At 40.5% G+C, this 18926-nt stretch overlaps 2 protein-coding genes across 6 annotated transcripts in view; both read right to left on the bottom strand.

Annotated features, from left to right (window-relative positions):
- mcm10 (minichromosome maintenance 10 replication initiation factor) overlaps positions 1-8136 on the bottom strand; it is a 9146-nt gene extending 1010 nt beyond the window's left edge. The window contains exons 1-15 of one of the 4 annotated variants that reach the window (XM_042225668.1): positions 7867-8136; positions 5571-5622; positions 5279-5487; positions 5182-5245; positions 4886-5101; positions 4564-4692; positions 4250-4457; positions 3973-4138; positions 3410-3577; positions 2699-2815; positions 2423-2625; positions 1976-2070; positions 1573-1686; positions 953-1423; positions 531-655 (exon numbers count right to left, since the gene is read on the bottom strand). In XM_042225668.1, coding sequence (XP_042081602.1) covers positions 531-655; positions 953-1423; positions 1573-1686; positions 1976-2070; positions 2423-2625; positions 2699-2815; positions 3410-3577; positions 3973-4138; positions 4250-4457; positions 4564-4692; positions 4886-5101; positions 5182-5245; positions 5279-5487; positions 5571-5577 — 2292 coding nt within the window. In that variant the 5' untranslated portion in view covers positions 5578-5622; positions 7867-8136. Of the gene's footprint in view, positions 1-530; positions 656-952; positions 1424-1572; positions 1687-1975; positions 2071-2422; positions 2626-2698; positions 2816-3409; positions 3578-3972; positions 4139-4249; positions 4458-4563; positions 4693-4885; positions 5102-5181; positions 5488-5570; positions 5623-5759; positions 6506-7866 lie in introns of those variants that run through there. The other 3 variants (XM_005942677.3, XM_014340209.2, XM_042225667.1) reach the window with 3 other exon arrangements.
- Positions 8137-8553: 417 nt separating this feature from the next.
- Positions 8554-15616, bottom strand: optn (optineurin). 2 transcript variants are annotated; one of them, XM_042225669.1, is made up of 14 exons: positions 15473-15614; positions 14214-14271; positions 13409-13533; positions 13083-13291; positions 12843-12986; positions 12534-12718; positions 12243-12336; positions 11994-12109; positions 11592-11741; positions 11333-11417; positions 11049-11192; positions 10767-10909; positions 10408-10490; positions 8554-9508 (listed from the first exon to the last, which is right to left on the bottom strand). In XM_042225669.1, exons 3-14 carry the CDS (start codon positions 13527-13529, stop codon positions 9396-9398), a joined length of 1587 nt encoding a protein of 528 aa, XP_042081603.1. In that variant the 5' UTR covers positions 13530-13533; positions 14214-14271; positions 15473-15614; the 3' UTR covers positions 8554-9395. The 2 variants fall into 2 exon arrangements, with proteins under 2 accessions (XP_042081603.1, XP_014195696.1); XM_014340210.2 differs by lacking the exon at positions 14214-14271 and having other exon boundaries at positions 15473-15616.
- Positions 15617-18926: the final 3310 nt, after the last annotated feature.

The following is an 18926-nucleotide window of genomic DNA, read 5'->3' as shown; positions in this document are numbered from 1 at the left end:
GGGGTCCTCTATATGTATTACTGTAGGGTCTACCTTACAATATAAAGTGTCTTGAGGTGATTGTTGCTGTGATTTGGCACTGTATAAACAAAAGTGAATCGAATTATATTTGTTTAATTTTAATGAAGAGAGACACTATCAACCAACCATATCACATACATATTTATACCTTAGTCATTAAGAGAAATATGAATTTAATCCCCAAGCAAAACATGACTCATGTCAGTAAGACATTTGTCGTACTTGGTCACCAGGTTTGCACACATCTCAGGAGGGATTTTAGCCCACTCCTCTTTACAGAAACTCAAAGCTTCAGCTCCCTCCAAAGGTTTTCTACAGGACTGCAGTCTGGAGACTGGCTGAGGCCACTCCATGACCTTATAACTATAACTAACATGTTTTTTCTGGCATTTTGGTTCTGATTCTTCCCATTAAAATGAAACTACCATAAAAATTAGAGGAAGTTCAATTCTTTGTAAGTCAGCAAACTTATAAATTTGCACTAAATTTGTTTTTGTCACTGGTCATACCGCTTGAAGTATAATCCCGTGGCGAGATTTGGCTTTCAGGATCTTCTGAAACTCCTCTGACTGGACATAGTCGAGTTGTTCTCGCTTCTTTTTCTGCACCGGCTCCTCCTCCTCATTAGCTGAGGCTTCAGACAAAGAAAAGAACCATAAAACAGGCAACGGTAAGTTTACGTCAGCATAAAAAGATAAAGACCTGTGTTCCCAAGAATCTGTGGCAGCACAACAAACAACAAAAACAACAAAAAGATAACATTATGCAGTCAAGGTACAGAGGCAACAATATCCTGCCATCCTGTGAGGTACCGTACTGCTAAAATAACAAATAATTGTTATCTTTAATTTAAAACTTTACAAGAAAGTTAAAAAAAAGAGGATAGCTATCTAGATGTATGAATTACATTGGAAAAAACTGAAATGCGTACCACTGGGTGAGGTGCGATTCCGCTCTACTCGGGCATTGATCTCACTGCTGTCACTCCTCTTCCTCTTCACAGCGTTGGGGTCTTCCTTCACCAGCCCCGTGTCTTTAGCCCTTAGCTTCTTCAGAGCAGCCAGCTTGGCAGCTGATAGGTTGAGGGTGCTGGGAGAAGGAGTTGGAGGGGGGCTGGTATCAAAGAAGAGGATATCATCTCCCTTGGAGAAGCCTCGGCCCAGGGTCGGAGTGTGGGGCGCCGCCGGGCTTTGGGAGGCCGTGGGGACTTCAGAAGCAGCTTTTGGTGACATTAAACAATCTTGGCCTGTCGCACCGCCCGAGTTCTGCAGCGACCTTCTCTGAACTTCTTCCACCCTTTTCCGCCGGCTCTCCAGGAGCTCCCGCTGCTTCCGTTTCTGCTGCTTCAGCAGGTCTGAGGCTGAGATGGACTGAAGAGGAGCTCCCGATGTTTCTTTGGAAACTGAGGATGCCAAATAAGATTTTTTTTGTTGGTGTGTGTGTGTGTGTGTGTGTGTGAGACAGATGACTGAGTTCACAACACTGTAATCAAACGCATCTTTAATATAACCTAGCTTGCCAAAAAGTGCAAAAGATTTGCAGGTTGTGTACCTGACTGGCTGCCCTGCGTGAGATGCTTCTTCAGCTGCAAAGCTCCAGGTGTTGGCACTGACATCAGGCTCTTAAATTCATCTGAGCAACCTGCAACTTCACCAGACTGCATGGCTACAAACACACACAAGCAAAAACAGTTGAAATAGGGAACTCCCTTCTGCCTTTGTTCATCAATCTCTCCTAAAATTACCGACAGGATTGAAAACTACATCAGTATTTTAATCAAAGGAGAAAACAATTTTTAGATCTGAAAGTCGGGGTAAGGAAAAAAGGGTTTGAAGCAAAAAATACTCCTACGCAATTCTATATATCTGTCACCTACGACATCAGGCTTGTAAACATCAACTTCCATGAGGAATGATTCAAATCTGTGAGTGTGAGAGAATCTAGCAGTCCTTACCGAGCCTCTTGGCTTGACTGACGAGCTGAGCCGAGCCTCTCACAAACAGCTTGTCCAGAGTTTTCTGGGTGGGTTTGTTTGGTTTGGACGCGGTCCTGCAACACACAGGCTTGTTACTGAAAATGCAGCAGTTTGGATGCTTTCAGTCCCACACTGTGTTCCTGGTTTTGTAAGGGTGGCAGTTAACTTGCGCAAACTGACTTCAGCACACACTATTGATTTGAAAATCCAGTTAAAGCCAGAATCTGCGTTGGACAGGGTTATGACCACAGCCTGCATGACTAACTGCTGCAGAGGATACTAACAGAAACAGCTGAGTCAAGTTTTTATTGATTTTACTGCATTGTTCTTCATTTGCTATATTGTAGATGTAAAGGGAAAGTAGAAAGAGCTTCCTCTTACAGTCTGACTGACCTGAACTTTAGCAATAGGAAAAAACACACTCACAGTGAGGCGGCACAGGCAGCAGAGGACACGCCGCCGTAGTAGAAACCGTCCTGACAAATCCGCTCTCTCAGGCCACCTGCCTTCCCCTTCCCCATGACTTTACTGGGCGCTCTTCCGGAAAACGACGACTGCAGCTCGGCCCTTTTTGAGCTCATCTTCTTATACTGGGCCTTGACATGATACTGGCAGTATGGGCACTCATACTGTGGAGGAGATGGAAGTTTAAGGCAACAGGATAATCATTTAGGTACAGAAAACACGATAGAACAGACTAACCATGTTAACTATCTGCGAGCATGGCTCTCCGTTCCTCTTCACACCCTTGCAGATACCGTAGTCCTGAGCTTCACCCATCAGCAGCACCTTCTGTGGGTGATCCACCGTCAGGCTCACCTGCACACATTCCACACAAGGTTTTATATTCTGGGAAGGAAATCAGCTTACAGTACAAAAAACTACAGACACTACAGACGTACATGATGGGTGTTAGCTACTGGAGGTGGGACTCACCAGACAGCCCATGATACGATACCATAATTTCAATCACAATACTTTAATAATGCAATGTGCAGACTATTGTGCATTATTGCCTTTTGTCACCTTTTTTCAATTGCAAATTGTATCCTCAAAGTTAGACTTTGCCCGTATCCGTTTTATCCAATGAGATAAAGTTTAGACATATGAGTTACATTTTGCAGTAAAATGTAACATTGTCAAACCTTTATATCACAGTGCCATTAATAGATGGACTAAGGATCTGTTTATCATTAGGTGTAAATGTTAATTTAAAGGCATAAAGGCAAGAAAAAGGTTTGAGCCTCAGACCCTCAAGAAACATTTAAGTGGAGGCCTCAAGTGTGTCCAATATTCAACATATCAGACTGTCTTTCCTACTGGGAGCTGATTTTAAAGTACAAAATCACTGAGAATGAGAAAATAATTTTTCCTCAGACTCCACATTAGATTCATTTCAGACTTTCTGCTCACCCCGTCATATCCTTCTTTCTGCTTCATGGGGTTTGGGTTGAGGAGTCCGACTACTGTGCCCGTCTCAGTCTTCCAGTGCTCTTTGTGAACTTCACCAAACAGAAACAGAGACACAAACACTTCCAGGTTATGGAGGTCATTGAGTTTCCAGATGCTAAAGGTTTTGCCCTGCAGAGAAGAAAGTGCTCAATCAGGAATATTACAGGATAAATGTATTTATCATCCGCATAGAAATATCTTCTTAGTGCTACCACGAAGGTTTTTGACTTCCACAGGGAAAAATAAATAAATAAAACAAATCCGAGCATCATGCAAGCAATACTGAAATAGTTTGGTTTAATTAACTCCAACTTAAATATATTAAACACCAAAAATTCTTTGCCTCCTGTATATGCAGAACAATCCTACTTCTGTTCAAAGTCATCCCTAAAGGCTGGATTAAAACCAGAAAAACTCATCCTTAACTACTCTTTTACAAAGAGTTTTTATTCATTTCTTTTGTATATTTTTCTATGAAACTGTCACTGATGCTGCACAAACAAAGTCCACAAGGTCTGACTTACACTGCTGTTGCTTTGAGGCGTGGCTTTATTGACCAGCACAGCAAACGTCACCCAGTCGCTGTCTTCCAGCTTCTCCCGAGCCATACGCTCCGGTAACTGTGACAGTCGAATCAGACGGCGGTCAGCCATCTTACGGTCCATCTCGCTAGAAGAAACACGTGGTTTTCTGAGGAGACAAACAGAACCGAGCCAAAGACTTAAAAACACAGGAATGGGAAAAAACAAAACAAGAAAACCTAATTCAACTGACAACTTGTCATCACTTCAGTGCTCTGACCTGAGCCGCAGTCCTGAATATTTCTCAAGAGCCACGTCTTTGGGAAGAGATGGATAAGAAGGAGCTTTAGGCTGCACTGCTGACGCAGCTGCTGCAGGTCTGCTATGGGACGCTGAAGGTGAGCGCAGAGCATCAGGGGCTGTGCTGGTGCTCTCTATGGGCTTGAAGGAGCTGCCGATCTTTATCTCTACCAGTGGTCCTCTGCTTTCTGAGGGGAGCACAGCCAAGAAAAACTCAGACACAGAACATACGTGCATCACTCTAATGTGTGTGACGACACAATCACTTTGTTTAAGGAAAAACTGGAGTTTTACCCGGTTTAGGTTGGTGAGCCACTCTCGGTTTGCTTTTAAATGAGTCAGCAAAGCTGAGCTGAGAAGAAAACTCAGAGGACTCCTGGAGCTTGAGGCTTCCTGTTCTTGCTGGAGTGGATGAAGACGCTGCTGGAAGGATGGAAAAAAAAAAAAGAAGAAGAAAGCATTCATGAAACATGAGGTGGGTTATAGCTATAACAAAACTATACACAAGAAAAACTGCTTTACTGCAGTCGCACAGAGAGAAGGTTAGACACAGTACAATGTGCCATCACACCTCCTTGAGCAGTACAGAGGGAGTTGGCATCACTGTTTTCTTTACCTGCTGGTGTCTTCTGTGTGTTAGTGGCTGGTCTGGCCTGGCTCAGTTTGGAGGCCGGTTGCTGGGTAGGTGCAGGTTTGGGTCTCACTGGTGTGACACTTGGTGAGTTTTTTCCTGAAGTCTTGGCTGAAGAGGCTGACGGGACTGAGACTTTCTGGCTGGCCTCCAGCTGCTGCTGCAACCTCTCCATCTGCTCCTTCATCTGCCTCAACTCCTCTGAAGAAGAAAAAATGCATAACAAAATTAAGCTGACAACACAGCCTCAGCGTGTAGCTCCACTAAACTCATCAACAAACCTTGTAAATCCTCTTTCGACTTGTTCAGGTTCTCACGGTCAACCTCTGATTCTTTGTCCTTCTCCTCTTTGTCCTCTTTGTCCTCTTTGTCCTTCTCCTCTTGTTTGATGTCATCCACATCTCCAAAGAGCTCCAACATCTCGTCCACATTGTGCTCTTCCTCCTCGACGCCCTCTTTGTACTCCTCGTCATTTTCCTCATCAAACAGCCCGTCCAGATCGTCCGCCTGCTCCTGGCTTTCTTGTTCTTCGCCAATACCCTCGCTCTCAGCCAGCAGCGCAGTCAGAATATCCAGATCATCCTCACCTGAGTGAAATGCACATGCACTCATTTGTGTCTTAACCCACTGATAAAGCAGTATTCTCGTGAGCTTTAAATCAGACACTTACTCTCCATTTTAAGGAATTACACTGTGTCGTTGATGTCAAATCACCTGGTCACCTACAGAAAGGCAAATATGTGGAATTACTTTGGCAGAACCTCAAGAAAGAACCGCAGAAAACAAAAACAATAAAAACCCAGATGTGGGCTGTAATTTCCACAAAGAAAAAAAACATTCAAGAAAACACATTCTTTACATGTTTGACTGAATTGTGAAACTGTTCAGACCACACAGCAGCACACAGGAAAGTGTGATAACACACTCCAGCAGCCGTGTTTCTCATGTATCCAAGGTCTCCAGCTGACCACCTGGGAGATTACAGACTTTACAAGACAAAGTTAAACAAGCCGTGTCATGCTCCAAGTTAGATGCTGTCTTCGACCCTCTTTCTCAAGGTTACAAACTTCTAAAGTTAACCGAATGCTGCATCTTTCATAATGCTTGTGTTATGTATACAGTAATATAGAATTTAGACTTAACAAGAGGCTTTGTGAGCTTATCCCAATATATTATCTCTCTCAAAACTTTGAAAACAGCTTCTCATTTAATGGTTTTTCTTTATTTTTACTACTTTCTACATTGTAGATATAAACTGAAGACATCAAATATAAATAGCTGCTAAGAAACCACAACTAAGGAAAAGCAACAAGCAGAAGAGATTTGTTTAGACCGGTGGAAATCTGTGCTTTGGTCTGAGGAGTTCAAATTTGAGAACTTTGGTTCCACCTGCCATGTCTTTGTGTGACACAGAAAATGTAAATGGTCTCTACATGCATGGTTCCCACCATGAAGCATGAAGGAGGAGGTGTGATGGTGTGGGAATAGTTTGCTGGTGACATTGCTGGGGATTTATTCAAAACTGAAGGCACACTGAACAAGCATAGCTACCACAGCATCCTGCAGCAACATGCCATCCCATCTGGCTTGGGTTTAGTTGGACCATCATTTATTTTTCAACAGCACAATGACCCCAAACACACCTCCAGGCTGTATAAGGGCTATTTGACCAAGAAGGAGAGTGATGGAGTTCTGTACCAGATGGCCTGGCCTCCACAGTCACCTGACCTAAACCCAGTCAATGTGGTTTGGGATGAGATGGACCACAGAGTGAAGGCAAAACGGCCAACAAGTGCTAAGCATCTCTGGGAAGTCCTTCAAGAGTTTTCCATTTCAGGTAATCACCTGAAATGGAAAACCATTTCAAAAATGAAGCTAATCAAGAGAATGCCAAGAGTGTGCAAATCAGTAATCAAAACAAAGGGCAGGTATTTTGAAGAATCTAAAATATAAAACATGTTTTGAGTTATTTCACACCATCCATCCATTCGCTTCCACTTATCCTTTTCAAGGTCGCAGGGGGCGCTGGGGCCTATTCCAGCTGTCATAGGGCAAGAGGCGGTATACAACCTGGACAGGTCGCCAGTCTGTCACAATTATTTCACACATTTTTGTTTACTACATAATTCCATGTGTTCATTCATAGTTTTGATGCCTTCAGCAAGAATCTACAATGTATATAGTCACGAAAATAAAGAAAAAACCTTAAATAAGACGGTGTGTCCAAACCTTTGACTGCTAGTGTAGATGCACAGCTTGTCCAGCTCTTGGCAAAATAATTTTACATCCAACACAATTTCCTGCACTGATGAGATATTATCACCCTGTTACCTCCTTGCTGGGGACACATTAGCATAAAAAAAGAATTCCAGATTTTCCGGCAGAGGTTGGAGCAATCTCTTCACGATGCAAGTAATAATTGAAACTACAGTGATATGAAAAACAGTTTTCACAGGACTCTATGCAGTGCTGTGCAAAAACTAAGCACAAAGCACAATTTAATAGCTTGTAGAATCACTTTTAGCAGCAGTAACTTAACAGTAACTAACCCTCTACATACATTAAATCAATTAATTGTGTATTACACTTTACTGCACAGTATAGAACAGTGCAACACTGTGAGCTACTGAGCACAATTAAAATCCTGTCTGTAGCTCACCCAGTTGTTTTAAAGACGCTAACAGCTTTAACACTCATTCTATGTGAAAACGAAAAGATGTCCAAAGTATTAAAATCTAGGTTCAGCCTAAAGTGGAGATAAGTTAAGCTTGACTTACAATGTAAAATGAAACGACTAAGTGGTTACACTTAACCCGGTAAAAAGCAACTAAGAGCATAAATGTTTGAAGATATGGACAGCCGCTTTCCCAAGTGAATATAAAACTATAATTCTGCATATGTATATATACACAAACAAACAGCTTCCATTCATTTATGACCAAGTCAAAGATAATGAGACAGTTTACCTTTTTGCAACTTTGCGTCTTCCTTCACTCAAGCACCCCGAAAACCACCTTACCGGATGTTACGACCACATTCAACCTCTCGAAAATAATGCCTACTGTCCTAAGTAAAGCCTTTCGTGGCGATGTACAAGTCATTCGGTTATATTTAATAAAAACGACACATTAAACCTCGTTGTAATTCACACACACAGTCCGGGCGAGGGAGAAAATCCAAACTGGCGCTAAACGAAGGACCCCGTTGTGTTGTCGGAGTGCTGGTAGGTGCCCAAAATCTTGCCTGATTTAAAAAAAGAAAAAGAGATTAATGGGTGGTTGCTCGGATAGCAATTTCTTTGATTAGATATTAATATGAGCTAGAAGTAAAAAAAAACAAAACAAAAAAAACAACATAAGCTACTACTGAAGTAGAGTTTGTTGTATTATTTATTCAGGGAAACCCCAGTCGCCTAAAATGTCATTTCACGGGACTTTAAAACATATGAAGTCATGTCAATATTGAAACATTTTTAATACTTACAGTCGACTGTGATTAAGATGTGAAAAGCCCTAAAGGGTATCTTTAAACAGGAAGGTAATATAATATGCGAAGTGCTTGTATAACAGCATTAGCTCTGGCTTATTTCATCGTATTTAACTAAAATGTTTGTTTCATTTTTATAATATATGATAAGTGACATCAGGCATGAGTAAAAGCAAACACATTTGCAAACGCTTTTATTTTCTTTCACCGAACTTGAATCAGGAAGGTCTTTACAGTCTACAGAGTACAGATTCTACCTGCACTTTAGTGACAAATTGATCAGGTTAAATACATTATATTCTGATTATCAGGTACAATATGCAAAGTCAAAATAAAATATATATCTTTCATAAAGTGCCTACATGGTGAATGCTGCTTTTACCACCAAACACCAAATTATGAACTAAAATATCCTTAGTGAGGAAAAATATAGAAGCAATTTCATTTTAATTTGAAAAAGAATCCTTCAAAAATATAGAAAGCCTTCAGCAACCAAATACTTGTAAACAGATGCAGCTTTTAAAGGCTCAACTTTGGTTGATTTATTAATATATTTATGACCAGTGGTCAGTGCTTAACTAAAATCTTACCAAAAGGTCTATGCAGCTTCTGTTTTGTTTGCTCTGAACTTGTTTTGCCCCTGAAAATTTTCAGCTTGCTTCAGACAACACAGCTACAAAAAAACAAAACAAAAAATCCAACAATGTGACGGACAGCATGCCGCATGATAGGTGGTGTTCTGTAGAATGTTTTCTTTACTGTTCTGAGTGTTTGTGAGCAACTTTTAAATGTACAACAAAATACAGTCAACATACTCTTTTTACATGTTTTCCAAACATCACAGTTTGGCTTCTTCCAAAAGCAAAGTGTTCCCACCCGAGAATAAATTTTATTAATCCCATATGGGATCTCTTGGAGTGAAGAGGTACAGGACAAAGCAGAGGAAGACTCCGATTAGGTGATGATGCAGCCGCTGTTGCCGTGAATGCTTATATGCTGTGACGCACGTCTAGTTGATGCAGTCCATGATGTGGATCTGCAGGGAGTCCAGGTCTGGAAGGATCTCATTACACTTGGGACACGCGTGCTCAGGGATATTCCCCTGATGCTGCCAGTCAGTACCTGAAAGTGAGAGACACCGATCACAACTCTAGCCTGCTGGATGGCTGTTCCAGTTCCACTTGTATTTTCTGACAGACTGATTACACCACAAAGGTCATTCAGTCAAATGTCTTGGCTATACTGAATGATTTTTGCTGCATCTAACTATCATTTTGCAAAAGGTCAGGTAACGTTCCTTAATCGCAAAGTCATTACTTGTGCGGAGAAAAATCTTGTGCAGTTCCTGTCAGCAGTAAAAGTACCCAAAAAAAAGAAACAAGAGCTGAGGCAAAAACAATGGAAATAAAAATTAATGAAAAGTCGGTGTATTCCCTGTAACATCCAGTAAAGGGCAGCTATGGTTAAAAAAAAAAAAAAACAGGTCTGATTGTATATTTTCTTAATGACTTCATTGTCTCGTTTGGTAGATTCAAGTCTTAGTTGCGCCTAATTATGTAATGCTCATTATATAACTTATAAGAAGATTAAGCAGGGAATGTATTAGGGTCTGGCTACTCTGGGATTCCCTTGTCTGGCGAACAGTTGTAATGAAAGACACCCAAAGAATTTGACTTTTGTTTTGGTTTTTTTCTTCATTTTTGGCAAGTAGCCTACATTTTATATTAAACTGCTTTTTCACTAGCCAAAAACACCATTCAAATAACATCACACAACATCACCGTAAAAACCAAGCTGGCTAATCACCTCATATTTCTATCCAAATATAGTGGCATGTGTTTCAAAAGACCATCTATATCTTTTTGGTATAAAAGAGATAGATAGTAAATTAGAGTAATTGTATTTCTAGCCAGTAATAACATCCAAATAATCAAAATGTCAGAGGGGAGTCCGGTATAAGCTATATAAGAGAAAGCCAGGAATAAGGTTTGTGTGAGAGGTTAAATTATAACATGCTGTACCTCTTCCAACTAAAGATGGTCCACCTCCATGTGGGTTTCCACCTTGTGACAAATGTCTCCTCTGCATCTCGTTCAGTGAGCGCCTGCACACAAAGAAAAAGCTTCAGATGAGCCGAATCACGACATTATACTCAGTTTGTTTCTGTGGTCATGTCATGCAAATAGAAATGGGTTTGGCAGAATTATACAGCAAAACCTTTGTTAATTTGTAAGTTAGTCGAGCTGCAGACTCTACTTTTAAATTTCAATCCTTTTATAAATCACGAGGAGTTTTTCTCCACAAGAAGAATAGAAATTAACACATTTAGTCTGAAGAAGCTCAAATCGTGACCAGGTCAGTCCTCTCTCTGAATGCACACCTGCCCATTGAGTCCATCTCGTCTTGCAGCTGGGTGTTCTGCTTCTTCACGTACTCCAGCTGAGCAGCCAGACGCTCCTTTTCTTCGTGGAGTTTCTCCCTCGCTGCTCTTTCTGCGTGGAAGTCGGAGGAGTAGATCTCTGCCTGCAGAAAGTACATAAAAAACAAAAACACCATGACTACCATTAAAAGTGGAGGCAATCCTGTTGTGCTGAGGCCTTCTGATTGTTGTAATAATGCTAGATTATATATTTCAAGTGCTCACACGTAAAGAACCACTGACCTGAGCCTGGAAAACAGATATGGTCTCCAGCTCCTTCTCCTTTTGGAACATGTCCTGCTTCATCTCATCGATCTTTTTCTGCTTAATAGCGAGAGCTTCTTCAGCTGCTGTCAGCCGCTGCTGCAGCTCCTCCGCCAGATGAGACTGCAGAACCAAACAGGATGGTAAAGGTGCCAGTTATCTCTGATTTTTTTCTTTTTCTTAAATGCCATCAATATTTTTTTTTTTTACTGCATCACGTTTGTGAAAATCAGTACGATCCACACAACACAACATAAAGTTACCTCTTTTCTCTGTTTCTCGTCTTTGAGCTCAGTGTAGTCCTCAAACAGTTTGGTGTAGGCGTCCTTCAGCTGCGCCAGGTTGTTCCTGTGTTTAGTAAATTGTGTTTAGCGATTTGTGTGACGTGACCCGATTGCTTTACAAAGCTCTGTGTAGTCAAAGTACAGTAACACAACCCGATGAAAATCAGTGTCACAATATGCCGTTTCTGCACTCTCACACAATCAGTTAATGTGTATGTATGCTTGTGTTTTCTCTGACTTCTCTTCTGCAGTCTTCCTCTGCTCCATCAGGCTCTGGGCCTGCATGCTGTTCAGCTGGAGCTTCAGTCGGTCATTCTCCGTTTGAACGGCCTGTTTCTCCACCAATTGGGCCTTCAGGGTTGCCACATCCTGCTCCACCTCCCGACATCTTCAACCCCCCCCCCCAAAAAAAATAAGACATATATCAAATAACACAGAACATCAGTTAAATGAGGTATAGCATTTAGTTTAGGTGGTGTTATCTTTCTGCACTTTTCTGTTTTTAAGTTTAACCCTGGAGAAACCATGGGGTCAAATTTGACCCCATGGTTTCCCTAGAAAACCAATGGGGTCGGCTCTGACCCCATGGGTTCTCCAGGGTTAAAATAATCATTTGCAAGTGTGTTTGTGTGGCCCAAACCTGTCCTGCAGGTTCTTCTTCATGCCTTCTGCTTCATCCAGTTTGCTCTGAGCCTGCTGCAGCTCTTTGTAGAGTGTCATCATCTGAGCCTTCAGATTCTCCACCTCAGAGGCCGCCTGAAATATTTGCAACAGTCGCACACGAAAAGTCACAAACTCAACGCAGGAAGGGAAAGGATTTAACCAATAATGCAGCTTTCAGCAGGACAGATCTACTGTGATATATAAAAAAATGAAAAAAGAAACAAACCTTATCTTTTTTCGCAGAATCCTCTTTGGTCTCTGGCTCAGGTGTCTGGGTGAATTCCTCTACACTGGACTTTTTTTCTTCTAGCTTTCGAATTCTGTTGGATAATAGGTGAAGCTAAATAATAAACGGATTATCCATAACATATTCTGGAAACAGAACTGTGACTGGTTTTTTTTTAATAGAGCAAAGACATAAGCAGACTGCTACAAATGTGTTGCTTCATTTTCAGAATAAAAACATTTAAAGCACTTTCACAGCTGAGAAACGTTTCCTTTTGTTGCTGTCTCGTACCTGGCCGTGCAGGCCTGCAGCTCGCCTTGCAGCCTCTCGCTTTTCTCCGCCTCATTCCTCAGGGACTGCAGCAGCTGGCTAACCGTCACCTCCTCATTGTCCATGCGTGACGCTGTCATGCTCGCATCCTGGCGTCTGCTGCGCTCTGCTCCCAATGCCTCGTTCACGCCATCGATACCTCCATCCTGGGAGGAAAAACAATACTAAGACACCAAGCTTCTCCTCCTGTTTGTCATTTCACCAAAATCAGGCTGAATATAAAAAAACACGAGTGTTTGATGATGATCTGTGCTAATTATCCGTCCTCACCGACACTTTGATGATCTCAATAAACGAATCATCCTGAGAATCGTGCTCTGCCTTAAGCTGTAGCTCAGAGTTCAAGGCCACCAGGTCATTCTTCTCTGCCTGCAGCCGAGCAACCTGAGCACGCAGGGCCTCCAGCTCTGCAATCTGATTGGACAATGACATTACATAGCATAAACGCAGAAATGACTAAAGTGTCCATAATTCTGCAGTGCAATATATGCGCAATATTATCAGCTTCACCTGCATTCCTCCCACAGCTCCTCCAGTCTTCCCGGTGTCCTCCAGCCTCCTGCTCAGCTCCTGGTTTTGGAGGGTAAGTGCTTCCATGCGGCCACGGGCCTCCTCGAGCCGGCTCTCCAGGAAGTCCCGCTCTTCCTTCTGTTTTTCCCGCCACGCAGACAAACCTTCAAAGCGCTCTTTCATCGTCAGGTTGGTCTGACGGAGAGCCTCTGAGAGAGAATTAAAATAAATGCGCGTGTTACAAACTCACTCATTCCAACTATCACCAATTTTTCACTATTTGTCCTCTCCCTAACTGCTCTATCCTCGGTCATCCCTGCTCTCACCTTTCAGGTCTCTGTTCTCCTGAATGAGGATGTTCATCTGCTGCAGGGTTTCCTCCAGTGTGCCGGGCTGATTGGCAGAGCGAGAGATGTCGCCGTTCATCACGGGGCCTCCAGACGCCATGATGCTGAGAGGAAGGACGTTTTGTCATGTTTTGTATATTATTTGTATATTAAACAATCGGAAACACTGGCAACAAATAAGTCATCAAGAGAAGGTTGAGAACAAAGCCAAACAGTTACAGTCATGTGAAAAAGAAAGCACAGTCACTATACACATTGCTTTGGAGGGTGGTTGCTTCCTGACATTCCTGGCTCTGTTTGCCTGAGTAGCATAAACTACCAGGTCATACGTCAATAAATATTATTCTTTACCCTCACTGGTAGTCGCTTTGCTCACTTGGAACATGAGAAAGGTTTACTCCGGGGCGCACGTACTTCCCTTATCCAGCAGTTACTAGCTGGTATATTGTCTTTGGATAGACAAGACCAAAGTGAAGATGTCTGGCCATAATGTACAACACTAAATTTGGTGTGACAGAAACACCAGCATATCAGCACACACACCTAAAAGCAACTATCAAGCACGGTGGTGGATGGGTGATGATTTGGGTTCTCTCTATATCCCAAAATATTGTAGAGTTAAATGTGAGGCCGTCTGTCTGACAGCTAAAGCGTGGCTAAAACTCTGGTCATGAAACAGGACAATGATCCCAAGCACAGAAGCACATCTACAACAGAACGACTTAAAAAGTAAAGAATCAGTTATACTGATAATAATATATACAGTTATACTCAAAGTCCAGACCTTAACCTTGTTGAAATGGTGCAGAGGTTCTTTCAGAGAGATGCGTATGAATAAATACCTGCAAATGTCAAAGAACTGCAGCAACATTGTAAAGATGACTGCGCCAAAATTCTTCTGCAACAAAGTGATTCTTCACAAACTGTTTTGGTATTTTGGTTTAATTTTAGGTGAATAACTAAAGCTAAATTAATAACTCTAAACACAGGTTAATACATCACACACTGTTTTTCATATGAGGCTGTCTTTAAATCATTTTAGAACCTGATGAGGACCTGATGATTTTCTTGGTTATGTTCTGATATAATGTTTAGATGTATAAAATTAAAAAGGGTGCACTTTTTTAAAAAATAAGATGACTGTATGGTAAGTGTTGGTGTTTGCTGTTCCCACTAGGCGGCACTGAAGCTCACACTTCCAGTTCTACATATAGTGGCTTTAATGCTGCATTCCTCACGTGGAACATTTATCAGATAATATAAAATCAAAATGATCCCATGTTATATATTACGCACTATAAGTTAATTTAAAAATAATTAATACATTCGGGATTTATGGTTTCAAATAATCACAATCACAAGAAGAAATTGACTTAAATACTAACGTTGATCTTTTTTTTTCTTCTTGTTTTTGTAAATTTAACAGCTAATTTTAATGTTTACCAAAAATAAAAAATGAAAAAAAATGCGGCATTTTTAACTGCGAATACGTTTGTGTTTAATCTCGTTTGGCTTGGCCAGTAAGACATGTTTAAAAAAAATGTCTGCTGACATCACTCAGTGACTCAGTGCTTCGGGAGCCGAGAAGGAGCATGCCGAGTGGAATTATCCCATCAAGAGTCACATGATATGGCAATTTGATTTCAATAACAGAGACACTGTGTTGTCCTTTCGCCCTAGCGCTATGGTATACTACATAATGGCCTAAATAAGATGTAATATCACATTTAGAAGCTCTTAACAGCGGATATCACCGTTGATCGCCAATTTACAAGTACGAGTCGGAAATCTCACATGCTAGTTCAAAATAATCGTGTAATACTAGCTTGGAGGACACTAAGTTCGGCCAAAAATAGTTATATTTGTTTTGGCCTTCTTTCAGTATTGTTTTACTTTCACTTTCTTGGAATAGGCCTATCCTAAGTGCGACTTTTGGTAAACAATAAAAAGTTACCAGTAACTTAAAACGAACACGGACGAGCTTTAACCTCAACCAAACTGCGTCACACCAAACGTCAACCGAGTTTAAAGGTTTTAACTCACCTGCTGGCAACTCGAGAACTAAACACAGCCTGCCTGTTCGCGCTGACAATACATAGGCAGTATCGCAAAGGTGGCTGTGTATGTCGAGTAATATTGCTCTTCTAGTTAGCAGGGGCGTTGAGCGACGATACAGAAAAAACGATCTTTGCTTCCGGTTGTTCCTTTCAAAGTAAACTCATTAACTGGCGCAGTACTGATAAACAATGCATTTTTATGTTTGTTGATTTATATCGAATAAATTAACTTTCTGCGTTTTGCGTTATCAGTGATAATCGAGTAATAGCTCATTATTATTATTATTATTATTATTATCATTATTATTATTATTATTATTACGTTTTGTTGAATTATTATGCTTGCTATTTAGTTTATTTTGTTTTTAGGTATTTTTAACTAATTTATTGGTTATTTTTATGGATTACATTTTTTTAGAATCTATGATTATCTCAGTAAATTGGTACCAGCATGCATATATGCCTAGTTCTTGGTTTGCTTTCTTGCAAAAATAAATCATTGAAAGGCCAAGATTTTGACTGGAAATTTACTTTGTGTGCATATGCACCTAGATCACATCAGTGACTCTTTTGATCAAGAGCTTTGTTTTGATTTGTGACAAATAACAACTACAGAGCAATTATAGTGACAGTGTAGTTATCAGTTTAAAATAATATAAAAATAACATTTTCCACTAATGGGGGTTTCAAACAGTAAAGACTTAATTCAACGATTCATCTGAAGTTTATTTTAATAAGCAGTAGATGAATCTGCTAAACCGCAAGACAAAATCAAAGAAACAAAACAACAAACAAAACAAACAAATCCGCAATTGCTACAAGCACTGCAACATCTGCTGAAATTGAAATTCCTCCACCTAAAAATAAATAATGTCTTTATAAAATTAAATTCATCAGAGGAAAACCATCATCTTGCGCTGGAATTTAATAAGGCTTATTTCATTAGCCTTATTTAATTTCATTACTATATTCATTAAACTGTATTGTGTGTAGCTATTTTCACTTCTATTTATCATATTAAAAGACTACAGTGATTATTTGTTCTTTCTGAAGTCCTTAGCTTTTGATATTTGTTTTTAGGGCAATCTTAATTCATTCTTAATTCATTCAGAACGCTTTGCTTTTATTTTGAAAGCCATACTTCCTTTCTAAGTCGGTCTAATTTTCGACAACTCGACACCGAGTTCACTTGTGCGGAGTTTACGGACGGTTTTCATTTCCTCGTAGTGACGTCACGGGGCAGAGGACCGATCTGAGAACAAAGAGCGCCTGCGCGTAAGCAGCGCCGCCGCGGCACGGGTCCGCATTTTTTACACATCGGCAAGAGGCTGACATGTGTGGGGGCGGGGCTAGACCATCAGCTGTTAGCGGGAATTCCCCCTCAGGAGTCACCTTACACTTGCAAACAGGAAAGGAAGGACTGGAGATTCCCTCTGATGTCAGCTTTGAATGATAAATGGCGACGACAGTGTAACTGATTCCGATGGGATATCTGTCAATACTGTAGCATAGAACACTCAGAGGCTACTGTAGTAAAATACAATGGAATGTCCGAGAAACACCATTTCTGCTCTTGTTTGTGCAGCTACAGCTATACGTTTATATATACAGTTATACTTACTTTCCACTAGATGGCAGTCTTATTCAAGAGCAATCTACTGATGTTTATGTTCAGGTTAGTTTAAACCAGGGGTAGGCAACTCCAGGCCTCGAGTGCCGGTGTCCTGCAGGTTTTCGAGTGTCCTTGATCCAACACAGCTGATTCAAATGGCTAAATTACCTCCTCAACATGTCTTGAAGTTCTCCAGAGGCCTGGGAATGAACTATAACACACCTAAATCAATGATTTGATTTAGGTGTGTTGACACAGGGTGATGTCTAAAACCTGCACTTGAGGCCTGGAGTTGCCTACCCCTGGTTTAAAGCAATCAGAGATGGTCACTGTACTTACTGGAGGTTGAGCTTAGAACTGTATGGAAGACTGTTAAAGTGGTTATAGTTGAGGAACTGAAAGTGATTATTAATCTTTACTATGATCTTATTTATTTATTTTATTTATTTATTTTAGAAAGAGGGGCAATAGATATTAATGAACATTTTAACAAATGTAAATATGCCAGATTATAGCCTTGGGCTAATTTCCATCTGCAGACCCTCTGGCAGGTTGGTGTTAAACACAAGTTAGTAAAAACATACAGAGACACTATTTACAGGTCATGTGACAAGGACAAAAACAGTGATCACATTATACTAGAACAAACAATGACAAGGAGAGTGGACACAGAGGACAGTATAGATAACAATAACGGAAACACATCAATTATATTGCACAAACCCCAGTATTGTACATGCCCTGACCATCGTGATATTGTGTTCACCCATTGCACTAACAGTTGTTTCCCTTTTTGTAATACACTAACTCTTTTTCCCATCCAATATAAAACATGATTTTTAAACATGATTACATGTTTGTGTGTCCCTCAGCCGCCCTTTTAAGTGACTCTTAAAGATGGGTAGACTTGTACTTTCCCTCACTGACAGTGGAAGACTATTCCAGAAGCTCACTCCCTGATATGACAGAGCATTCTGTGAAAAGGTGGTCCGCCTGAGTGCCAGTTCACAATCACCTCTAACAGTGGCTCAAGTCAGTCGAGACTCGGCAACACTGCTAGACTTTTGTTTAATAAAATCACTCATTGGTGGAGGCGCCAGACCATGTATAACTTTGTATATTAGACAGGCAGATTTAAATAATTTGAAATTAGTAAAATTTAAAAACTTGTATTTTTCTAAAATTTGACAATGGTGATATGAAAAAGGTTTTTTATCTAATATTTTCAATGCTCTTTTGTAGCATACTTCAATTGGCCCAATAGCAGCAGAGCTCATATAGGACCAACTTGTAATACAATATTCAATATGAGCCAGTATTATAGAATGCAGGAATGTAATCACTGCTGTGTCTGTTAATGATGTGCGGATATGTCTAAAGTTCTGTATATTAACATTTACAGTTTTCACTACTTTTTTAATGTGTTTTTAAAGGATAATTTAGAGTCTAGTAGCACTCCCAAATACTTAAATTCCTCAACATTAATTAATTCTTGTGCACCCAAGCAGACTTTTACTGCAGCCACGGTTGTTTTAGGCTTACTAAAAAACATTGATACGGTCTTTTTAAAATTAAGGCACAAGCATGAGTCATTCAGCCATTTTTGTAAATCATGTAACGCCAGTGAAAGCTGATGGGCTGCATCATCAGCAGTTTTGGCTTGCATAAAAATTACCGTATGCCCACATAAGATAAGGATATCTTATGTGGGCTATCCTTAATAAAATATTTTAGGTATTGTGAAATGTAATCACATTATAGAGTCCTGGTGCATCCCTTATCTCAGGTAAAAAATAAAAATTAAAAAAAAAGAAGAAAAAAGAGAGAG

Source organism: Haplochromis burtoni, unplaced genomic scaffold (assembly GCF_018398535.1).
Source record: "Haplochromis burtoni strain Fernald_Lab_line unplaced genomic scaffold, NCSU_Asbu1 Contig_178, whole genome shotgun sequence".
In the NCBI taxonomy this organism is placed as follows: Eukaryota; Metazoa; Chordata; class Actinopteri; order Cichliformes; family Cichlidae; genus Haplochromis; species Haplochromis burtoni.
The sequence above is the reverse complement of the archived record's forward strand: the minus strand, read 5'-3'. Positions and strand labels throughout refer to the sequence as shown.